The sequence below is a fragment of the Ovis aries genome, chromosome 14 (genome assembly GCF_016772045.2).
Source record: "Ovis aries strain OAR_USU_Benz2616 breed Rambouillet chromosome 14, ARS-UI_Ramb_v3.0, whole genome shotgun sequence".
Taxonomy (NCBI): domain Eukaryota; kingdom Metazoa; phylum Chordata; class Mammalia; order Artiodactyla; family Bovidae; genus Ovis; species Ovis aries.
Window position 1 is genome coordinate 45,654,342 of NC_056067.1, and position 20,090 is coordinate 45,674,431.

General features: G+C 49.1%; 2 protein-coding genes and 1 long non-coding RNA gene across 5 annotated transcripts; 2 read left to right on the forward strand and 1 right to left on the reverse strand.

Annotated features, from left to right (window-relative positions):
• LOC121816510 (uncharacterized) lies at window positions 1-5,296 on the reverse strand. Its single transcript, XR_006056169.2, has 3 exons — window positions 5,139-5,296; window positions 2,249-2,305; window positions 1-2,054 (listed from the first exon to the last, which is right to left on the reverse strand). It is a non-coding gene; the product is annotated as an uncharacterized LOC121816510 (long non-coding RNA).
• Window positions 5,297-5,557: 261 nt separating this feature from the next.
• RBM42 (RNA binding motif protein 42) lies at window positions 5,558-13,715 on the forward strand. 3 transcript variants are annotated; one of them, XM_027977424.3, is made up of 10 exons: window positions 5,558-5,759; window positions 6,001-6,145; window positions 7,436-7,520; window positions 7,622-7,696; window positions 9,220-9,285; window positions 9,364-9,539; window positions 10,012-10,344; window positions 10,657-10,774; window positions 13,198-13,392; window positions 13,472-13,715. In XM_027977424.3, exons 1-10 carry the CDS (start codon window positions 5,632-5,634, stop codon window positions 13,582-13,584), a joined length of 1,434 nt encoding a protein of 477 aa, XP_027833225.1. In that variant the 5' UTR covers window positions 5,558-5,631; the 3' UTR covers window positions 13,585-13,715. The 3 variants fall into 3 exon arrangements, with proteins under 3 accessions (XP_027833225.1, XP_012045577.2, XP_027833226.1); XM_012190187.5 differs by having other exon boundaries at window positions 9,385-9,539; XM_027977425.3 differs by lacking the exon at window positions 9,220-9,285 and having other exon boundaries at window positions 9,385-9,539.
• A 3,858-nt stretch (window positions 13,716-17,573) lies between these two features.
• On the forward strand, window positions 17,574-19,921 carry ETV2 (ETS variant transcription factor 2). The gene is made up of 6 exons (XM_027977453.2): window positions 17,574-17,658; window positions 17,756-17,833; window positions 18,108-18,185; window positions 18,452-18,910; window positions 19,353-19,465; window positions 19,707-19,921. The coding sequence occupies exons 1-6, from the start codon at window positions 17,589-17,591 to the stop codon at window positions 19,905-19,907; spliced, it is 999 nt and encodes a 332-aa protein (XP_027833254.1). The 5' UTR covers window positions 17,574-17,588; the 3' UTR covers window positions 19,908-19,921.
• The last annotated feature ends 169 nt before the right edge of the window (window positions 19,922-20,090 follow it).

Consider the following 20,090-nt stretch of genomic DNA (forward strand, 5'->3'; position numbering starts at 1 on the left):
TTGTTCATAATACTGATTTTATTTTGATAAAAGTTTAAAATTTTGAGAGCCAACATCATGTATTTTGAAATTATATATATTAGACTAAAGCATATAAGTATGCTAACATTACTGGGGACCAAGTTTTTAATGCAAGTGAAGTTAAGTGAAGTCGCTCAGTCGTGTCCGACTCTTTGCGACCCCGTGGACTGCAGCCCACTGGCTCCTCTGTCCATGGGATTTTCCAGGCAAGAATACTGGAGTGGGTTGCCATTGCCTTCTCCAAGGGATCTTCCTGACCAGGGAATCGAACCCAGGTCTCCCACATCACGGGCAGGCGCAGGCAGATGCTTTAACCTCTGAGCCACCAGGAAGCCCCAATGCAAGTGAAAAGAAATACAAATATAAGAAGTAATACCCTGTGATCTTTCACTTGAATTGGAAATACCAGAATGAATTCATGGGTTTTCCTCTTTCTTAAACAAACAAACAAAATATATATAGTTCCCTAGCTAAGTCCACAGAAAAACTCTAGATATAACAACCCAGTAACCCTCATGCCCAGGTTGTGGTCTCTAAGTACCACTTCTGACTCAAAGGAAAGGATCCTTGAGGAAATAACTGATTCTAGTCTGAGGAAAGAAATGTGCAAAATGAGTATGAAGCATTTTGTGCCAGCAGCAAGGAAGTACTCTAAAACTACTGGGATTGAGTCAAAGGACTCAGCAGTCAGTATGAAGAGGCTGTTGATGCTTAGTCACTAAGTCATGTCCGACTCTTTGCAACCCCATGGACTGTAGCCCACCAGGCTTCTCTTGTTCATGGGATTTCCCAGGCAAGAATAACTCAAGTGGGTTGCATTTCATTCCCCAGGAGATCTTCCAGACCCAGGGATGAACCCAAGTCTTCTGCATTGCAGGTGGATTCTTTACCTCCAAAGCATCAGGCAAGCCCATTAAGTTTACTACTCTATCTTAATAGAAACTTCACCTACCTTGAATCTAAAATTTGTAGTTGGGCGCACATACTCACGCTGTGCTTTTACAGTACCCGGAAGGATGATAAATTTTGAAGCATTCATTGCAGTAGTTTGCAGTACAGTCCATGCAACTTTGTGTGGATTCTTGAGGCGATGGTTTACAAAGGTCACACATACTGGCCGTGGCTGCCCTGGCTGCCTGCCGTTATCTTTCAACAATAATTTCCCAAGTGAAATTTCAAAATAGACCATTGATTCCCCATTTTCCAAGATCCACATCATGCTCACAGCCAGGACAAGGAAAAGTAGTTTTCCTACGGGTCAATGAATTGCACTTCCAGCCTGTGTGTTTAATAAATCTTTGTTACATCAGTAGGAGACTAAATGAAAAAAAAGGAGGGGTCATATTTTGGAAAGATACGTATCTAAATATATGTATTCCAAAACAATACTCAACATGGTTCCACATTAATCAATTTGTGTACTAAAAAAAATTCAATGGTTTTTCCTTGGCATATGAAAGATAAGCCAAAGCTACTAAATAGTTATTAAAAAGAAAAGAAATTATTCTATAATAAATCTCATAAAAACCACATTAAATCAAACACATATGTGAACTAAACATATAATGCAATACTACACAGGGTCAAGATCTTTTGAAAGTATACAGCTAACCTTTATAGTTATTTTTATATATCATACCCAAAGGAATTTGGCTTGCATTTAAATGAAAACATCCTTGACTGATGATGGATAGGAACTCAATTTATACATAGAACAGGAGTCCTTACCCCAGCCATGGTCCATGGATTGACTCTGCTGCTGCTGCTAAGTCACTTCAGTCGTGTCCGACTCTGTGCGACCCCATAGACAGCAGCCCACCAGGCTCCCCCATCCCTGGGATTCTCCAGGCAAGAACACTGGAATGGGTTGCCATTTCCTTCTCCAATGCATGAAAGTGAAAAGTGAAAGGGAAGTCACTCAGTCGTGTCTGACTCTTTAACAACTGGACTGCAACCTACCAGGCTCTTCCGTCCATAGGATTTTCCAGGCAAGAGTACTGGAGTGGGGTGCCATTGCCTTCTCTGGATTGACTCTAGGAAGATTCAAATACTTCAGTAAACCATTTGAAATTGTATCGAAAATTTTGCATCTATGTATCCATACATATCGGCTAAAGATGGGACATTTTGAGCAGCAATTAGAATGACTTGAAGCACGTAAATAAATGTAAGCACATAAATAAATGTTTGAAAATGTAAGTTTATATTGATATTCATACACATATACCTCATTGGTCCTTTGAAAGGTGCTAGTAACCAACTCAGGCATTTTCTGTCTTCTTTCCTGTTTGTGAAAAAGTAACCAAAGTTCTGAAAAGAGGAAGTTTATAAAAGTCACTAATGATTTTAGAATAATAAAATTTGAAAATCACCATCTTCAATACATTAATGACATAATGGATACAGGTGATGATGATCAAGTGCTGCTAAAACTTAATGGAAGGACTGGAAGGGCTGATTGAGCTTTTTTAAATGGATGATCAGGATGACACTGCTGATCAATCTTGGCATCACTGAAGCAGGACCGGACACCACCGGCTCCTGACAGGACTGGTGGTGGTTTAGTCACTAAGTCATGTCCAACTCTTGCGACCCCATGGACTGTAACCTGCCAGGTTCCTCCATGGGATTCTCCAGGCAAGAATACTGGAGTGGGTAGCCATTTCCTTCTCCATGGGATTTTCCCAATCCAGGGATCAAACCTGGGTCTCCTGCATTGCAGGCAGAGTCCTTTACCCGACTGAGCTACATGTAGGACTCAATGGCTACTTTATAACAGCACTACCTCTTAAGCATTCTTTTACAAAATTAAATCTAAATCTAATCAAGCTCTGTCAAGAAAGGGAGAGGAACAAGTGAAACAGTGTAATCAGTTAAATCCAAAATATGAGAAATCCAACAGGACAAGTGATCAGTTTCTCCAACAAATAGGGGGAAAGAGAGAAAGAGGATCTGGAGGAGAAAGAAAAGAGAAAAAATGAGGAAGATAAAGAGAAAGACATTTTTCAGGTCAAAAAAAAAAAAAACGACTTAGAAGCTGAAACAATTTGAGCAACAAAATAAGTATTGAATAATAACCAAAAGTATAAGATATCCATGAGTCCATACTGATACAAATGATTTAATAATTAAATGAAGGGGGTAGACTAGACATCCCCTATGCAAAACAAAGAGCTTGAAAAGGTTTTTGGTTTTTTGTTTTAATTGAAGAATAATTGCTTTACAATACTGTGTTGGTTTCTGCCATACATCAAGATGAATCATACAGTTACACATATGTCCCCTTCCTCTTGAACTTCCCTCCTTCCTTTCACCCCATCCCACTGCTCTAGGTTGTCACAGAGCCCCGGTTTGAGTTCCTGAGTCATACAGCAAATTCCCATTGGCTGTCTGTTTTACATACGGTAGTGTTTATGTTTCCATGCTACTTTCTCCATTCGTGGCACTCTCTCCTTCCCCTCCCCCCGCATGACACCAAGTCTGTTCTCTAGGTCCAAGTCTCTATTCTTGCCCAGCAAATAGATTCATCAGTACCATTCTTTTAGATTTCATATATATATATGTTAATATATTTGTTTTCCTCTTTTCTTACTTCCCTCTGCATAATAGGCACTGGCTTCATCCAACTCATAGAACTGACTCAAATGTGTTCCTTTTATGCACCACAGCTGCTTTATCTATTCATCTGTTGATGGACATCTCTGTTGCTTCCATGTCCTAGCTATTGTAAATAGTGCTACAATGAACACTGGGTACATGTGTCTTTTTCAATTATGGTTTTCTCAGGATACATGCCAAGTAGTGGTATTGTTGGGTCATATGGTAGTTTCATTCCTAGTTTTTTTAAGGAATCTTCATACTGTCCTCCGTAGTGGCTGTATCACTTTACATTGCCATCAACACTGCAAGAGAGTTGAAAAGGGAGGTTTCTTTTTTTTAAGTAACTTTATAGTAGAGGCCTGACAAGTGCTACTTCAGGAGATTAAAGTTAATAATAATTCATGTTGACAGTATGTACCCTTGATGTGATAAGAATTATACTTCACCTCTGTGGTCTTCCCCCTCTGCCTCAAAAAAATATAACCTCAGCCTAATAATGAGAAAAACATCAGAGAGGTCCCAAATGTGAAATATTCTACAAAATACATAACCAATACTCCTCAAAACTATCAAAGTCATGGAAAAAGAAAGAGAAATTGTCACTGGCAAGAAGAGCTTAAGGAAACATGACAACTATATGTTATGTGTTATCCTGGAAGGAATGCTTGAACAGAAAATAGATAAGGTAAACACTAGGAAAACTGACTAAAGTATGGACTCTAGTTAACAGTTTTTAAGGTATCTTATTCTCTTCTTATATCTCTAGCACAGAAGCAACCAAACTATTTTAACAAATCACTCATTTATGCTGATTCAAACTGGAACTTCAAGGAACCAAGGCAGCCAGTAAAATTGAGTTTTAAGGGGTGGGATAGGGGGTGAAGGAGACTGACTCACTGACCAAATGAAATGGGGGCCTTACTTGGATCCTGATTTTTACAATACTATTGTAATATAATGACATTTTGAGGCAGGGGAAATAGGACGCAATCGAGGTGTCAGATAATAGGACAGTTTCCTGGATGTGAAGATGGTATTTTTTCTTTTAAATACTCCTTATTTAACAGACATCTTATCTGTTACACATTATGAAGCAAGTACAGGGGAATTGACAGATGTCTTCAATTTGCTATAATGTAAAGAGAAAAAACGTATAGACAAAACAAGAAGGGTAAAGTTTTAGTAAATTCTTGGGAGGCACGTGGATGTTCGTTATATTATTCTCTTTACTATTGTGTAGTTTTGAAAATATTCATAAAACATCTTGAAGACTAAAGAGAGAGAGAGAGCTGTGTCTCAAGAAAGCACAAACACCAAAACTATACACGTGACCTTCTGAGTTGACATATTTGACTACTGTCCCTTGGCCTTTGCATGAACTATTCCTTCTACCCAGAATCTCTATACTCATTTTATCTAGCAGAAGTCTTCAGGTGTCACCTCCTCCTCCAGGAAGCCTGGGTCAGGCGCCTCCTCTGAAATTCCCACATCATGGTCCTGGTTTTTCTGGAACTCACTGGTAGCATGTCCGAAAGTGGGCGACCACGGCTTCCAGCTCTCTCCAGCCCCATCCTGCCCTGGGGTGATTGGGATGTCACTGTGTTTTAAAATTTCCGGAACGGGTCTCGCAGTGGCACCAGAGGAACCTCCGAACTTCCCAGAGTTCTCAAAGATCAAGTTTTCACTTTAGGGGCGGGCCGTATTTCCCCATGAAGGCGTGGCCGTCTCTCTGGCTTACACGCCCCTAAACGCAGTTTCTCCTTTCTTCGGCACTCTGACTGGCCTATATTTCCCCTTGGGGGCGGGCCCTCTGGGTGAGGCCAGGTTCTCATTGGCCCTCGCTCCAAAGGCCAGCCCTGTTGACGCATTATGTCATGTATCGGTGCCCGTCGCTTTCGCTGGTACGTCATCCGCGGGCGCCCACCCTGACGTAGCCAGAGAGTATACAGCGGAGCCGGCGGAGGCGACAGAGCTGAGGCGGTAGTACCGGAGACCGCGACGGCAGCAGCGATGGCCGGAGCGGGGCCAGCCCCGGGCCTCCCGGGTGCAGGAGGACCTGTGGTTCCGGGCCCTGGTGCCGGCATCCCGGGAAAGAGCGGCGAGGAACGCTTGAAGGAGATGGAGGCGGAGATGGCCCTGTAAGGCCCGCGACAGGGAGCGATAAAAGCGGTCCTAGAGTCAGAGTTGTCGAGCCCTGGAGCCTCCAGGCCACGATAGACTCGATATATAATTCTGTCTTGGGGAAATAGGGCTTTCGGAATCGTGGGGACGAGAGTTAAGGAGGAGAGGTTGGCAGGGGTGAAGGCGCTGTCGCGATATACCCACCGTTTCAGAATTGGTGCAAGGTCCTGAGTTGTGGTGTCTGTCCTGCCTTCCCAGGTTTGAGCAGGAAGTTCTGGGGGCTCCCGTAACAGGAATTCCAACTGCCGTGCCTGCGGTGCCCACAGTCCCCACGGTTGAAGCGATGCAAGTCCCAGCAGCTCCTGTGATCCGCCCAATTATCGCGACCAACACATACCAGCAGGTACGGCTGAAATAAGGCATAGAAGAGCGCACAGTGCCTCAGACACTAGTTTGTATACAGAGAGCTTTTGACATGCTGGCCTGTTGATTAATTAGCATGACAAGTATTTTAGGTGTCAGACACAGAGGACTCAGTAACGACTGAGACAATAATTCAGCCCTTTGCATGCTTTTATTCTAGATCATGGTGGCCAGTAGAACTTTCTGCAATGATGGAAATGTCCTGTATTTATTTAAAATTCATATTAGAGTTACATAGTTCCTCAGTCTCATTAATCACATTCAAGTTCTCCATATTTAACTATATGTGACTAGTGGATAAAGAGATTACCAAAAAGTGAAGAAGTAAATGAAACTTGTTCATTCTCTCAACAAATAATTTTCTGGTGCCTCTTCTGTGCCAGGTGCTAATCTAGGCCCTAGACATATAGCAGAGAATGAAACAGAAACATTCACTACCTTTTTGGAGTTTCTATTTTACTGTGGAGAGACAGATTAAAGTAGATTAAGAAGGGCAGAATTTTATCAGCATGGTCAGGGAAGACCTTTCTGAGGAGGTGATATCTAAGCAAAGATATAAAGAGCATGATGGAGGGAACTATGCAGATATCTGGGAAAAGAGTATTCCCAGACAACTGTTGATCTGCAAAGGCCTTGAAGTAGGTGCATACCTGATGTGTTCAAGGACGAGCAGGGACAACAGGGTGGCTGGAATGGAGTGAGCAAGGGAGAGGGCAGGAGGAGATATGGACAGAGAGGTGGCAGAGACAGATCTAGTAGGACCTTGTGGATCACCAGAAGGACCTTGGTTTTTACTCTGGGATGAGAAGCAGTTGAAGGATTTTGAGCATTGGGGTGATATGGTCCAACTTAGATGTCACCAGGGTCACTTTGGCTGTGTTTAGAAGACAGATTGTAGGGGGCCAGGGCAGAATCAAGCAGTCTAGGGAAGAGGCTACCATCATACTCTAGGCAAGAGATACTGGTGGCTTGGAGCAGGGTGGTGGCATGGGAGATGAGGAGGACAAGCTGGACATAATTTCAGGTAGTACTGAGTGCTTTGGGGAAGATGAAGCAGGATGATGAAAGATGTTGCACCAGGGAGGGACTAAGGACATCTTGAGCTAGTGTGATCCCAGAAGCCTTTCTGAAAAGTGATGTTTTAGCTGAGACCTGAAGTTTGAGAGATAGCCACACAGTGCAAAGAACAAAACCCTTGGTTCCCAGGTGAGCCTGCCAGGCAGCTTGGGGGCACTGAGTCAGACCCCTCACCCCAACCCCCATCCAACAGGTCCAACAGACTCTGGAGGCCCGAGCAGCCGCTGCAGCCACAGTGGTTCCCCCCATGGTGGGTGGCCCACCTTTTGTGGGTCCAGGTAAGTAAGGAGTGGTGGGACGAGGGAAGCAGGGTGGTAAAAAGGGAAGCATGGGACTCTCCTCCCCTCCCCCGCCATCCTCATCACTCCCCTCCCAACAGTTGGCTTTGGCCCTGGTGATCGGAGTCACCTGGACAGTCCAGAGGCTCGAGAAGCCATGTTCCTGCGGCGAGCAGGTAGGTCTGAGGCCAGAGAATCCCACATTTCACCAAGCACTCTTGTTTTTACTCTTGTTCACCCTCTCCATTTCATCCCCAAGATATCATTGTCTTTCTAAAGCATAAACCTAATCATGTACTTCTTTGATTTGGCCTTAGTTACTGGGTCATTGCAAACCAGCCCCTTTATTGTGACTCCTAATCCATATTCTTTGCTGTTTCTTCATAGCGCTTCATGTGCTATAAAGCTATAATAGCCTTATAACAAGTTATACAACTTACTTGTTTACTATGATTATCATCTTTTGCTTCCTCTAAAATATAATGTCTGTGAGAGTGCCTGCCATCTTGTACGCATTACATGTCTCTGTTGATGGGATGAACAAACCAGACCATCAAACATGCACCTATGGTCCTCACCTGACAGTCAAGACCTTACATTAGCCGGCCCCTTGCGGAGAGAGATCCCCATTTCCTTCCCTGGAGCCCCAGACATTGCTGGGATTTGCCAGCAAGGCTCTTGTTGAGGTCCCTTCCCTCTCCTGCTCATTGTCACCCAACTTTTAACCTTCCAGACCTATCAACTAAACCAAAATCTAGCTAACCAAAATATATTGTCTCCACAGGACACTCTTCATGTTGTTGAGATGACTTTAATACACACAGTCAATTTTTGTGACATTAACTTCCTTACCTGTAGGAAAAGGATATGTGTTCTGTGATGTTCTGGTGTCATCTCATTAGATCAAACTTGTTAATTATGTCACTTAAATCCTGATAGACTCTTTTACCTGATATCTGAGGTTTAGTATCTCCTATACTTTAGTATGATTTTGATGAAAGTGCAAATCTGACCTAGTCACCCTGCCCAGCTTCCAGCCCTGCTGTGGCACCCTAGTACCCTCCGGAGAACAACCACTGAAACAGTCTTTCAGCCACCAAGACTATGCTTGGATGCCTACTGACCGCTTGACCATCCTCTTATGATGCTCTCCACCTCCTGACTTCCCCTATTGGAATTAGGCTAAACTAAAGAGGGAAAGGTTTTGTTTATAAGCATTCTCCTTGCCAGTAATATTTCCAAACTTAGCCTTTGCATTACCAGCTCTTCATTATCCTTTGGGTCTCAGCTCACAGGTCCCTTTCTGCCAGAAGCTTTCTCTAGTCCCCCTGATGTCCCTCTTCTGAGCTCCCTACTGCCAGCCTCAGTCACCCTGCCTGGGCTTCCCCCGTCCGGCCCTGATCATTCTGGCTGTCACTCTGGTGATGAGTATGTTCTTTCCTGCTCTGGACCAAGAGCTCCCCTAGGGCCTGTGGTCTTTAGGTGTGCCCCTAGCATTGCCCAGGACAGGGCCGGGCCCAGAGGAGATCATCAGTGGTAAGTGTTTTGCTGAATGAACAAATGAAAAGGACTCCGCATCTCCCAGAGGGTTCCCCAGGCTGTTCGGCAGAATTTCTTGGGTGCTCAGAGCACCCACAGGCGCATACCTTGCCCTGAGTGCCCCAGTCCCCCTTGACACACACCCTCATCTCTCCCACAGCTGTGGCCCCCCAGAGTGCCACTATTCTGCGTCCAGCCTTCGTCCCTCACGTGCTGCAGAGAGCAGGTGAGGGGGCCAAGGTCATCATCCCTGCCACATAACTCCTCCCCAAGTCCTCCAGCTCCCCCACTAACACCCTGACAGATTGTGCTCTTGCCTCTGCAGCAGCTGGGCCCCGCCCTATGGCCCTGCGGCCCCCTCACCAGGCTCTCGTGGGCCCCCCCCTGCCTGGGCCCCCTGGACCACCTATGATGCTGCCACCAATGGCTCGGGCCCCTGGACCACCCTTGGGCTCCATGGCTGCTCTGAGGCCTCCTCTGGTGAGTTGGTCAGGGAACTGAGGGTCAGGTGCGGTGGACAGAGACTCTCATCCTGGCCTGATGAGCTGTGTCCGCCAAGTCTGCCTTTCCCCAGCTTTACATGTCTCTGCCTCTGTCTTTCTCTGTTTCTTCCTGTGGCCATATCATTTTATTTTTTTCTTTTTTTTTGAGGGAAGTTTAGAGAGAAAACACAAATTATAGGTGCATTTCTCTTTGTGTATCACTATTTTTCCTTTGATTGTCCCTCTCTTTTTCTGTCTTTATTTATTCTTTGGTCCCTGTGTTTGTCTGTCTCTCTGCCTGTTTCTCTATCCCTGTGTTGGTCTGACAGGAACAGAGACACTGTTCCCTGTCCTAGTGTCTCTCGCCTGCTCTCTGGCCCCGGTGCCCTTGCTCTGTTGTACAGGACAAGGATGAGAGGGAGGTCTGAGCCTGTGATCTTGCCCCCCTCATGCCCTCCTTTTGCCTGCAGGAAGAGCCAGCAACACCCCGAGAGCTGGGCCTAGGCCTGGGGTTGGGCCTGAAAGAGAAGGAAGAGGCTGTGGTGGCAGCAGCAGCTGGGCTGGAGGAGGCTAGCGCAGCGGTGGCGGTGGGAGCCGGGGCCACCCCAGCTGGCCCTGCAGTCATTGGGCCCAGCCTGCCACTGGCCCTGGCCATGCCTCTGCCTGAGCCTGAACCCCTGCCCCTCCCGCTGGAAGTTGTGCGAGGCCTACTGCCCCCACTGCGCATTCCTGAGCTCCTGTCCCTGCGTCCGAGACCCCGGCCACCTCGGCCTGAGCCACCCCCTGGCCTCATGGCTCTTGAGGTAAGCAGGGAGCAGAGTAGTGGGGGACAGAAAGGGCTGGATGGGCAGACAGCAGCCCATGGGCTTCCCCACACAGAAACACAGGTCATCTTCTGTCCATGGAGGTACGAGGGACCCAGGAAATTGGAAGGTATGGGAGAACATGGGGAAGAGAGAGGCAGACACACACATACACCTGACGCCCAGAAGCATATCCTGTGCTCTAACTATGGAGACAGGAGAACTAGGGGGACCAAATGGAAGAGCCTCCAGAGGGCAGATGGGCCCAAGAGACTCAGATCTAGCCCTTTGCACCCTTCCTTCCCTCTGTAGGTGCCAGAACCTCTGAGTGAGGACAAGAAGAAAGGGAAACCAGAGAAACTGAAGCGCTGCATTCGCACAGCAGCTGGGAGCAGCTGGGAAGACCCCAGCCTGCTAGAGTGGGATGCAGGTGAGTGGGCTCGAGTGCAGGGTCTGTGCTGCTCAGCCCAGGAAGGTTAGCTGGGTAGCTACACACCTCACTGTAGGGCAGCACTGTTGTTAGCCCACCTCCTGGAGAGCCAGACTATGGCTCAGGGGGCAGACCCTCACCCAGCCACTGAACAGAACTGGGTAAAGGGATTGGTGCGTAGGACCTCTGGCCCATTTCATTCATGAGGTGCCTGGCTTGTTAAAGGAAAAAGACCATTCTTTTTTTTCCCTAACTTTTTGTGCATTGATCGCTGAAGAAGGCTTTCTTATCTCTTCTTGCTGTTCTTTGGAACTCTGCATTCAGATGCTTATATCTTTCCCATTCTCCTTTGCTTTTCACTTCTCTTCTTTTCACAGCTATTTGTAAGGCCTCCCCAGACAGCCATTTTGCTTTTTTGTATTTCTTTTCCATGGGGATGGTCTTGATCCCTGTCTCCTGTACAATGTCACGAACTTCAGTCCATAGTTCATCAGGCACTCTATCTATCAGATCTAGGCCCTTAAATCTATTTCTCACTTCCACTGTATAATCTTAAGGGGTTTGATTTAGGTCATACCTGAATGGTCTAACAGTTTTCCCTACTTTCTTCAGTTTAAGTCTGAATTTGGTAATAAGGAGTTCATGATCTGAGCCACAGTCAGCTCCTGGTCTTGTTTTTGTTGACTGTATAGAGCTTCTTCATCTTTGGCTGCAAAGAATATAATCAAATATAATCAAAATTTCTCACAAAATTTTAAATTTTGCACAGTTAACTATATATCAACCACCTAGATTCAGCAATTAACATTTTGGTATCTTCACTGTAACCCTCCATGTTTATCATTTTTTGGTTTTTGCTCAATCATGTGAAGTAAATTATAAATGAGGTTATCACTTCACTCCTAAATACCTTAGTATTCATCTCCTAAGAAAAGTAATATTTTCTTTCATATCATTACATGGTTAACACATCTAAGACAATTAACAGTAACTGTGTTATCTCATATTCTGTTTATATTGTGATTTTCCCAGTTGTCTCCAAACTGTTTCCTTTTAGCTGTTTTTCCCCTAAACCAGGAGGCATGCAGTTTTGTGCCACTAGATTATCTTTTAAAGAGAATTGTCTCCCTCTCGCTGCTTTGTCTCACTTATAATAGTCTTTTGAAATGTTCAGATCAGTTGGTTTATGGACGGTCCTACCCTCTTAAGTTTGTCAGATTACTTCTGCCTGGGGTGACCTAACTTGTTCAAGAGTGCCCTCAGTCACCACCAAAGCTATGAGGCAACCACAGTGGTAGCTAAGGAAAGGAGCCTAAGTCCCACCCCACTCCTTTACAGCACTGGCCCAGAGGTGGCTAGGCGGTAGACCCTAATTCTGTGACCTTGGACACGTCACTCCGCCTTTCACGCCTTGTTTTCCAGCAAGGAGATAGTAATAGTATATACTCGTGGGGGAAGGGATTCTTTGAGCTTGAGCACATTTGGTCAAGACCAGGCTCAGCCCAGGAGGTTTATCCAAAAATGGCAGCTGAAGTTGACCTTGGAGAAGAATGAGGCAGTGTGTTCAGGTTTCAGGGACTCAAACGGGATCAGAGTGGGCTTTGCAGAGGAGGCAGAGCTGAGGATGAAGTCTGCGGTCCTGGGGTGCCATTATGGGAACCAGTGGGTGTCAGGGGCCCAGGGAGTGTCCATGGAGAGGTGTTCAGGAGGCCAAAGGATGCTGGGGGCTCAGAGGACAGGCCAGGGCTGTGATGACAAAGGTAGGGGCTTCATCACCGGAGTGGGTGAGGTGGCCCTGGGGTGGGGCAGGGCAGTGCCGTTAGTTGAAAGTGAAGGCTCTCGAGCCAGATAGATGCCTGAGTTCTTGTCCTAGCTCTGCTGCTTGCTGATTAACTTTGGGCAGGTGACTTGACCTCTCTGTGCCTTGGCGTATAGGGCTGTTGGGAATGCCAGGTATGTGAAAACTTTATGGATGCTTTGCAGAGAGTCTGCTGCTAAGTCACTTCAGTCGTGTCCAACTCTGTGCGACCCCATAGACGGCAGCCCACCAGGCTCCCCCGTCCCTGGGATTCTCCAGGCAAGAACACTGGAGTGGGTTACCATTTCCTTCTCCAGTGCATGAAAGTGAAAAGTGAAAGTGAAATCGCTCAGCGACCCCAGGGTCTGCAGCCTACCAGGCTCCTCCACCCATGGGATTTTCCAGGCAAGAGTACTGGAGTGGGGTGCTATTTCAGAGAGTCTAGCACAGGGTATATACTATCCAGGTGTTGGCTGTTATAACTAAGAGGACCTCAGGTCGAGACTGCTGGGATACAGAGGGAAGAGGGCTTGGGGGATGCTCCCAGAGAAGGTGGGATCATTTCAGTAAGACAGACCCTGGGCCACACATGTGTATCCTCTGATCTTCCCTCTCCCAACCCCAGATGACTTCCGGATCTTCTGTGGGGACCTGGGCAACGAAGTGAATGATGACATCTTGGCCCGAGCCTTCAGCCGCTTCCCATCCTTCCTTAAGGCTAAGGTGATCCGTGACAAGCGCACAGGCAAGACCAAGGGTTATGGCTTCGTCAGCTTTAAGGACCCCAGTGACTATGTGCGTGCCATGCGTGAGATGAATGGTGAGTGCGGTCTCCCTAGGGTCATTGGGCATGGCAGACATCTGGTCTGAGCCTGACCTTGAACCCTCTCTTCCCACAGGGAAGTATGTGGGCTCACGCCCCATCAAGCTGCGCAAGAGCATGTGGAAGGACCGGAACCTGGACGTGGTGCGCAAGAAGCAGAAGGAGAAGAAGAAATTGGGCCTGAGATAGGGTCTGTGGCCAGGCACCCGCTCCCATCCGGCCGGGCGCTGGTTCCTCCCCACAGTTCTTTGGAAAACCCTCAACTGTCTACCCAGCCATCCTCCCCAACACCAGTTTCAATAAATTTACGTTCATTTCCATCCTTGGCTAGGCTTGGAAGCACTCTTTGGAGAGCCGGGCTTAGCATCCCCCACTCTGGAGACAGTGGGGAGCCTTGAAAGTTTACATAAACATGCAGATGGGTGTTTTCAACGCTGCTACCTGCCCGTTAGATCTTCTTGAAACCTCTTTAAGTGTATACTGAGTGCAGCCCATTCCTCAGAGGAGGAAGTAGAGTCTTAGCGCAAGGTCAAAGCCAAGTGGAGGCTCACCCCAGTGGTCTTCTGATTCCACCCTGTGTTCTCAGCACCAAGGTAGTGGGTCCTCTGGGCCCTGCCCTTCTGGAGCTCAGAGCTTTCCAGGCTTTCATTCATTCATCCATTTTCATCAAGGACCTGGACAGTGTGTGGATACCGTGGTAACAGTGTTCCTAGCTAATGGTTCAGTGGCAGAGAGCCATTGCCAGACAATGAGAGTTAGCAGGGTTGGGATGGGGAACCATCCCGAGGAGTCCAAGGCGGCTTCCTGAAGGCACTGGCCATTTCTGAAACTCTTTCATTCTCTTCCTGTTAATATCATTCTCTCTCCTTATCTCTGCCGTTCTCACCCTTTAGGTCTCTCAGACTTTTCAGTTTCTTCACTCTGCCAAAACCTAGTCGACCTCTGCTGTCTCTCTGAATGTTTATGCCTCCTTCTGTTTCTCTTGAGTCCCCCTCTGCTTCTTGTCTCTTTGTAAATGTCTCTGAGTCTCTCCTCTCTTTCCATCTGTAAGTCTCTCCCCAGCTCCTGTTCCCCAGCTCCAAGCTTGTCTCTGCCTATCAGAAATAAGTGTCAGGACCTTGAATGCCAGACTGAAAGCTTAGACTTTACCCTGAAGGCAACAGCCAGCTGTGAGAAGCTGAGACAAAGCTCAAGCAGGGGACTGGCATCACAGATTTGCACTTTAGAGAAAACGGGTTCAGGAAGGAGGTTGGAGCAGAGACCAGCCAAAGGAGGGAGACGGCATGGGGAGGGGACAAGGGTCTCCCAGGGGCATAGCTATCAGAACCCCAGATTGGGAGGGGAGAAACAGTACCAAGGCTTCTCAGGAAGCCAGTCACCCAGGAGAGGTGTCAGATTTCCTCTGTTCCGGTCTTCCTCCCTTACTGCCCACTCTGACGTCACATTTTCCAGTCTGGCGAGAGGGGTGAGGGCCTCCTTTCAATGACAGGAAGTGCCCTTCAGCCCCCTGCCACCTGGCTGGACCACCCAGCTCCAGAACCCTCAAACCCCATCCCCATATCACTAGCCCTTCCCTTCTCCTAAACCCCTTCTATTCACTGCAAGCAAGGGAGGAGTTGTGAATGATTCCAGAAAGGAGGGTTTTAAACATGCATTTAAGTCCCAAGGAGAGAGATCAATGGGGGTGAGAAACGGATGGACAGATGAAGGGAATGTAGTGAGCACAGACTGAGGGGTGGGAGGGAGAAGAAAAGAGGAAGAAAAGAGAGTGGTGGGTCAGAGGCAGTACAACAGGAAAGGGAGTTGGGGGAAAAGTCCGGAGAGGGAAAGAGATGGAAACAGGTAAGCAGGTAGGGAGAGAGAGAGGAACACTTAGAGATGGAGAGGGACTGAGACACCAGAAGAGACTTGGGGGACTTCCCTGGTGGTCCAGTGGTTAGGATTCCACACTTTAACTGTCAAGGGCAAGGGTTCAATCCCTGGTCAGGGAACTAAGATCCTACAACCAAGAGTCAGGCCTGGTACAACAGAGGACACCAACCCAGGGCAGGAAGACATGGAGAGAGACCAGCTTCAAGGAGAGGAGGCCCCAGGCCTGGTGGGGCACAGCAGATACAAGATTCCTTTCAGACCCCTGGGTTAGATTGATGGAGGGACCAATGACTCCTGAGGGCTCTGTGGTTCAGCCAACACTGGGTCCAATCCCAGCACCAGCCACACACTGTGTGACCTAGTGAGTAGCTCTTCCTCTTGAGGCCCAGTTTCCTTTGTGTAACACAGAAAGGCAGTGCCCACACCCTCCAGAATGGCAAGTGGTTAATAATCAAACTGGGTGAATGCTGAAAAAGGTCCACATTAAAGAGGTGATTCTTAAAAAAAATTTTCTTAACACAAAATTTTTGTATTGGAGTATAGTCGATAAGCAATTTGTAGTTTCAGGTGAACAGCAAAGGGACTCGGCCATACATATACATATATTCATTTTCCCCCAACCGCCCCCCCTCCCATCCAGGTTGGCACATAACATTGAGCAGAGTTCCATGTGCTATACAATAGGTGTTTGTTGGTTATCCATTTTAAATATAGCAGTGTGTCCATGGCCTTCCCAAAGTCCCTAACTATCCCTTCCCGCCCCCCCCAGCAACCATAAGTTCGTTTTCTAAGTCTGTGAGTCTTAAAGGAGTTATTTTTAATGATACATATCTACTTATCAATATTGCAGGATAGAAAAAACATAGGTTCTGAAGTCAAGCAACCAGGGTGTAGGGTTGCCAGATTTAGAAAATAAAAATACAAGACACTTAGCTAAATTTGAACTTAAGATAAACAACAATTTTCTAATTGTGTGTTCCAAATACTGCGTGTGTGTATGTATATGTTGCAAGTATACATGGTTTGGTTTGGTTTTGCTGAATCATTGGAAAAGTTACAGATATAACACTTTACCCCTAAAGAACTGTGGGCCTTTGTTGTTTGTAAATACCTGCATTTCTTAGAAATAGCATTTCATATTATAATAGCATTATCACATCGAAGAAAATGATCCATTCTCTATCTCATATTCAGTTCCTACTCAAATTTTCCCCATTTGTCCTGAACTATTATAGCATGAAAGGGCAGATTCTGGAGATGAAGAAAAGTAGGAATAATCCTCTTCAATTTCCCCTTTCATAAAATCAGGATAAGACTAATACTTACTTCTTCAGGGGATTAAACAAAGGCCCACAGTTTTGGTGGTATGCAATGAGCCCCCAGTAAATGTCAGCTATTACTATCACTGTTGTTATTGTTTACTTTGTTACTGTCCTTGGAAGCATCCAGAATATCCTCCTCAAAGCCCTAGGAAGGGGAGAACTGGGCCTGGTGGAGGATCCCAGGTCGATCTACCCCCACCTATCCCCCACAGGGCCCCTGCCGATTGTGACGTCTGTCGACCGGGGGGTCTGGCCGGAAATCCCCCTTCCTGTTGAAGATAAGCCTGGCACAGCCCAGCTGACCCCTGGCCCGCTTCCCCCACCACCTCCCATGTGGCAGGATCAAGTCCCCAATCCCACCCACCCCCCCACCCCCCCACCCCCCGCTAGGCTCTTGTCACCCCGGAAACACCCCTTGCACCCTGGTCTCAACCCAGCCTGCTGTTTCCCAAGCTCCCGTTCAAGTCCAGGCCAGCCATGCAGCAGGACAACCAAAGCGGCCTCCCAAAGCTACCCCGGAGGCCAGCGGTCATCCCCGGGGGCCAGAGGGGAGTGGGGCGGGGGTGACATGGCTTGGCCACACCTCAGCCCCTGCAACTCGACCCCTACTGCGACCCCCAGCTCTGACGTCTTGGAAAATCCGCTCCCCCTGCTCAGGCCCCCAGGGGAGGGGTGCATGGTATGAAATGGGGCTGAGACCCCGGCCGGGGGCAGAAGGACCTGCCAGAGGTGAGCCATGAACTGGGGGCAGGAAGACCGGGTGTCTGGAGGCCTGGTTTCCTGGGTCTGGGTGTCTGGGGGCCCTCATTCCTGGGTCCGAGAGGAAAGGACACTGGAGGCCAAGATTTCAGGGCCCTGGGGAAGAAGGGAGCAGAGGCCTGGACTCCTCCTTGTGAGGGAAGCAACGGATGGGGCTCAGACTCCAGGGTCCCTAAGTGTCACCGGCTCACCCTGTGGCCCCCCTTTTTATCTGACCCAGTAGATTCACAACGGACATCCATGGACTTGTGGAACTGGGATGAAGTATCACCACAGGAAGTGCCTCTGGGGCATAGGATGTCAGGGCTGGGTAGGTCCCAGGGGTGTGACAATGTGTGTGGGGTGGGTGTGCAGGTGGGGGCCTTCGCTGAACTTGATGGGACTCTGTCTAACCTCACTGCCTGCAGAAGGAGCTGAACTCAACTTCTATATCCCTGAACTGGCACTCCAAGGGGACACGCTGACAGAGGACACATGCTGGAAAGGTGGCTGTGGGCTGGGAGCTCTGGGTGCTGGGGAAGAAGATGAGGCTGGGCACCTAGGTCTGAGGAAGGGGGCATGCTTGTCCTGCGGTTGAACCCTGAGAGGGGTGTGGGCTTGAACTGCAGAGGCTGAAGGAGGAGGAGGAAGAGGGGGCCAGTGTCCTGAGTCCTAGGTCTAAGTGAGTAGGAGCTGGGGTTGAGAACTCTCAGTCCCTGACAAAGTCCACTGGGTCTGAGGGAAGTCTCCCGACACTGTGCACACCCTTCCCTAAATCAGCTACATCCTTATTCCTTGCAGGGCTCCCACAGCCAGACTGGAGCTCTACTCCGTACCCAGAAGCTCCATGGGGGGCGGGTGAGTGTGTGCGGAGAAGCGCGGTGGGGAGGAAGGGAGGAGCGGGCTGGGGTCCTCCACTGTGACTAAAGGTTTAGATTCCACGATCTACGAAGGGGAAGGGGGTTAGGACCAGGGACACTGTGTCCTTAAAGTGGTATGACCTAGATCCTGGAGCCTGGAGTCCCAGACGCCAGGGCTAAGAGCTTCGCCTCCCAGAACCCCAGAGGGGAGCGGGGATCCGGACACCTGGTCTCCTCTCACTTGGGGTCTATTCGTCCTCGCAGAGCCCGCCCCTCAAGCTCTTCCGTGGCCGGGAGACTGGACAGACCTGCCGTGCTCCGGCACCGTCTCTTGCAGCGGTGTTTCCCAGGCCCTGGGTCCCGCCCCCTGGACCGGCTCCGAAGGGGCTGTCGGCCAGAATTACTCCACCTCCGCGGGAAGTACCAACTCGTGGTCGCGCGCCCAGGTGGCCTCCAGCTCCACCAGCTTAGACTATTCTATCGGCCCCAACGGCGCCACCTGCTGGGGCAGGAGCCTTGGCGGGGAGCCCCGCGCCGACTCGACCCTTCCTTGGGCCGGGCCTGCGGCCTCGGACTGTACCACCTCCTGGGACTCAGGGCTGCATACGGATTGCACCACCTCTTCCAAGGAGTACCAGAGCTCAGATCTCACCACTTCCACGGAACCCACCCAGCAGTCGGCCCGCGCAACCTTGGCTCGTTTCCCCAAAACTAACCACAGAGGTGAGGTCCGCGAGACTCTGTCCGATGGGAGCGAAGCGGAAGTCTAATAATGCGCTAAGGGGGCGGGACCCAGGAAATTGGCGGGGCTCCAGAGTGGAGGGGGGAGGGGGCCTCACTGCCGGGTACCTAGGGAGGAGAGGAGTAAGACCCAAGTAGTTTCTAGTGTTTCTAGGGAGCAAGGGACGAAGACCTAGGCTCCTGGGTGAGAATAAAGAGATGAGGATATGAATGCCTGGGTTCCCGAGATGGGACAGCCAAAATCCTAAATCTCCGACATGAGGGCTCCGGACGCCTGGGTCCCCTGGCCAATTCTTAGGTCCCTTAGATGGAGGAATCCGGATTTGCTGGTCGCCGAGGAGGAGCAGATCCGGATTCCTGGGTCATCGAAGCGACATCATCTGGGGCCAGAAAACCTGAGTGTACACCTGTCCCCACCCCACAGGTCCCATTCAGCTGTGGCAGTTCCTCCTGGAGCTGCTCCACGATGGAGCGCGTAGAAGCTGCATCCGCTGGACCGGCAATAGCCGAGAGTTCCAACTGTGCGACCCGAAAGAGGTAAAGCAGTTTCCCAGACCCGCCAAGCTCCGCCCAGGCCTCCCAGCACTTAGTCCTACCAGCACTTTGCCTAGGGCTAGGCCCCGCCCCCAGCCTCGCCTTCATCTCCAGCCTGCTGCGCCCCGCCTAAGCCCTCTGCAGACAGCCCGGAACCCCGCCCCCGCCCCACCTATCCCCCGTCTAGCCCCGCCCTCCCCAACCCTCTCCCGCCCCTTCGGACTAAGCCTGGGCTCCTCCCTAGGTGGCGCGGCTGTGGGGCGAGCGCAAGAGGAAGCCAGGCATGAATTACGAGAAGCTGAGCCGAGGTCTGCGCTACTACTACCGCCGCGACATCGTGCGCAAGAGCGGGGGGCGCAAGTACACGTACCGCTTCGGGGGCCGTGTGCCGGGTCTAGTCTATCCCGACCCTGTGGGAGGCGGGCTAGAAGCAACGACCCAATAAAAATACCCAATCAAGCCTTGTTGTGCTGCTTACATCCTTCCCACTGATACAAACTACTTCTGCTTGGGAGCCTGTGCACACCACCACATCCACATCCCTGTCCCCCGCCCCCAACAAACCCCGTGTGATCCCAGAAAACACGATAATCAAAACAGACACAAGACCCTAAGGGAAACTACTGTG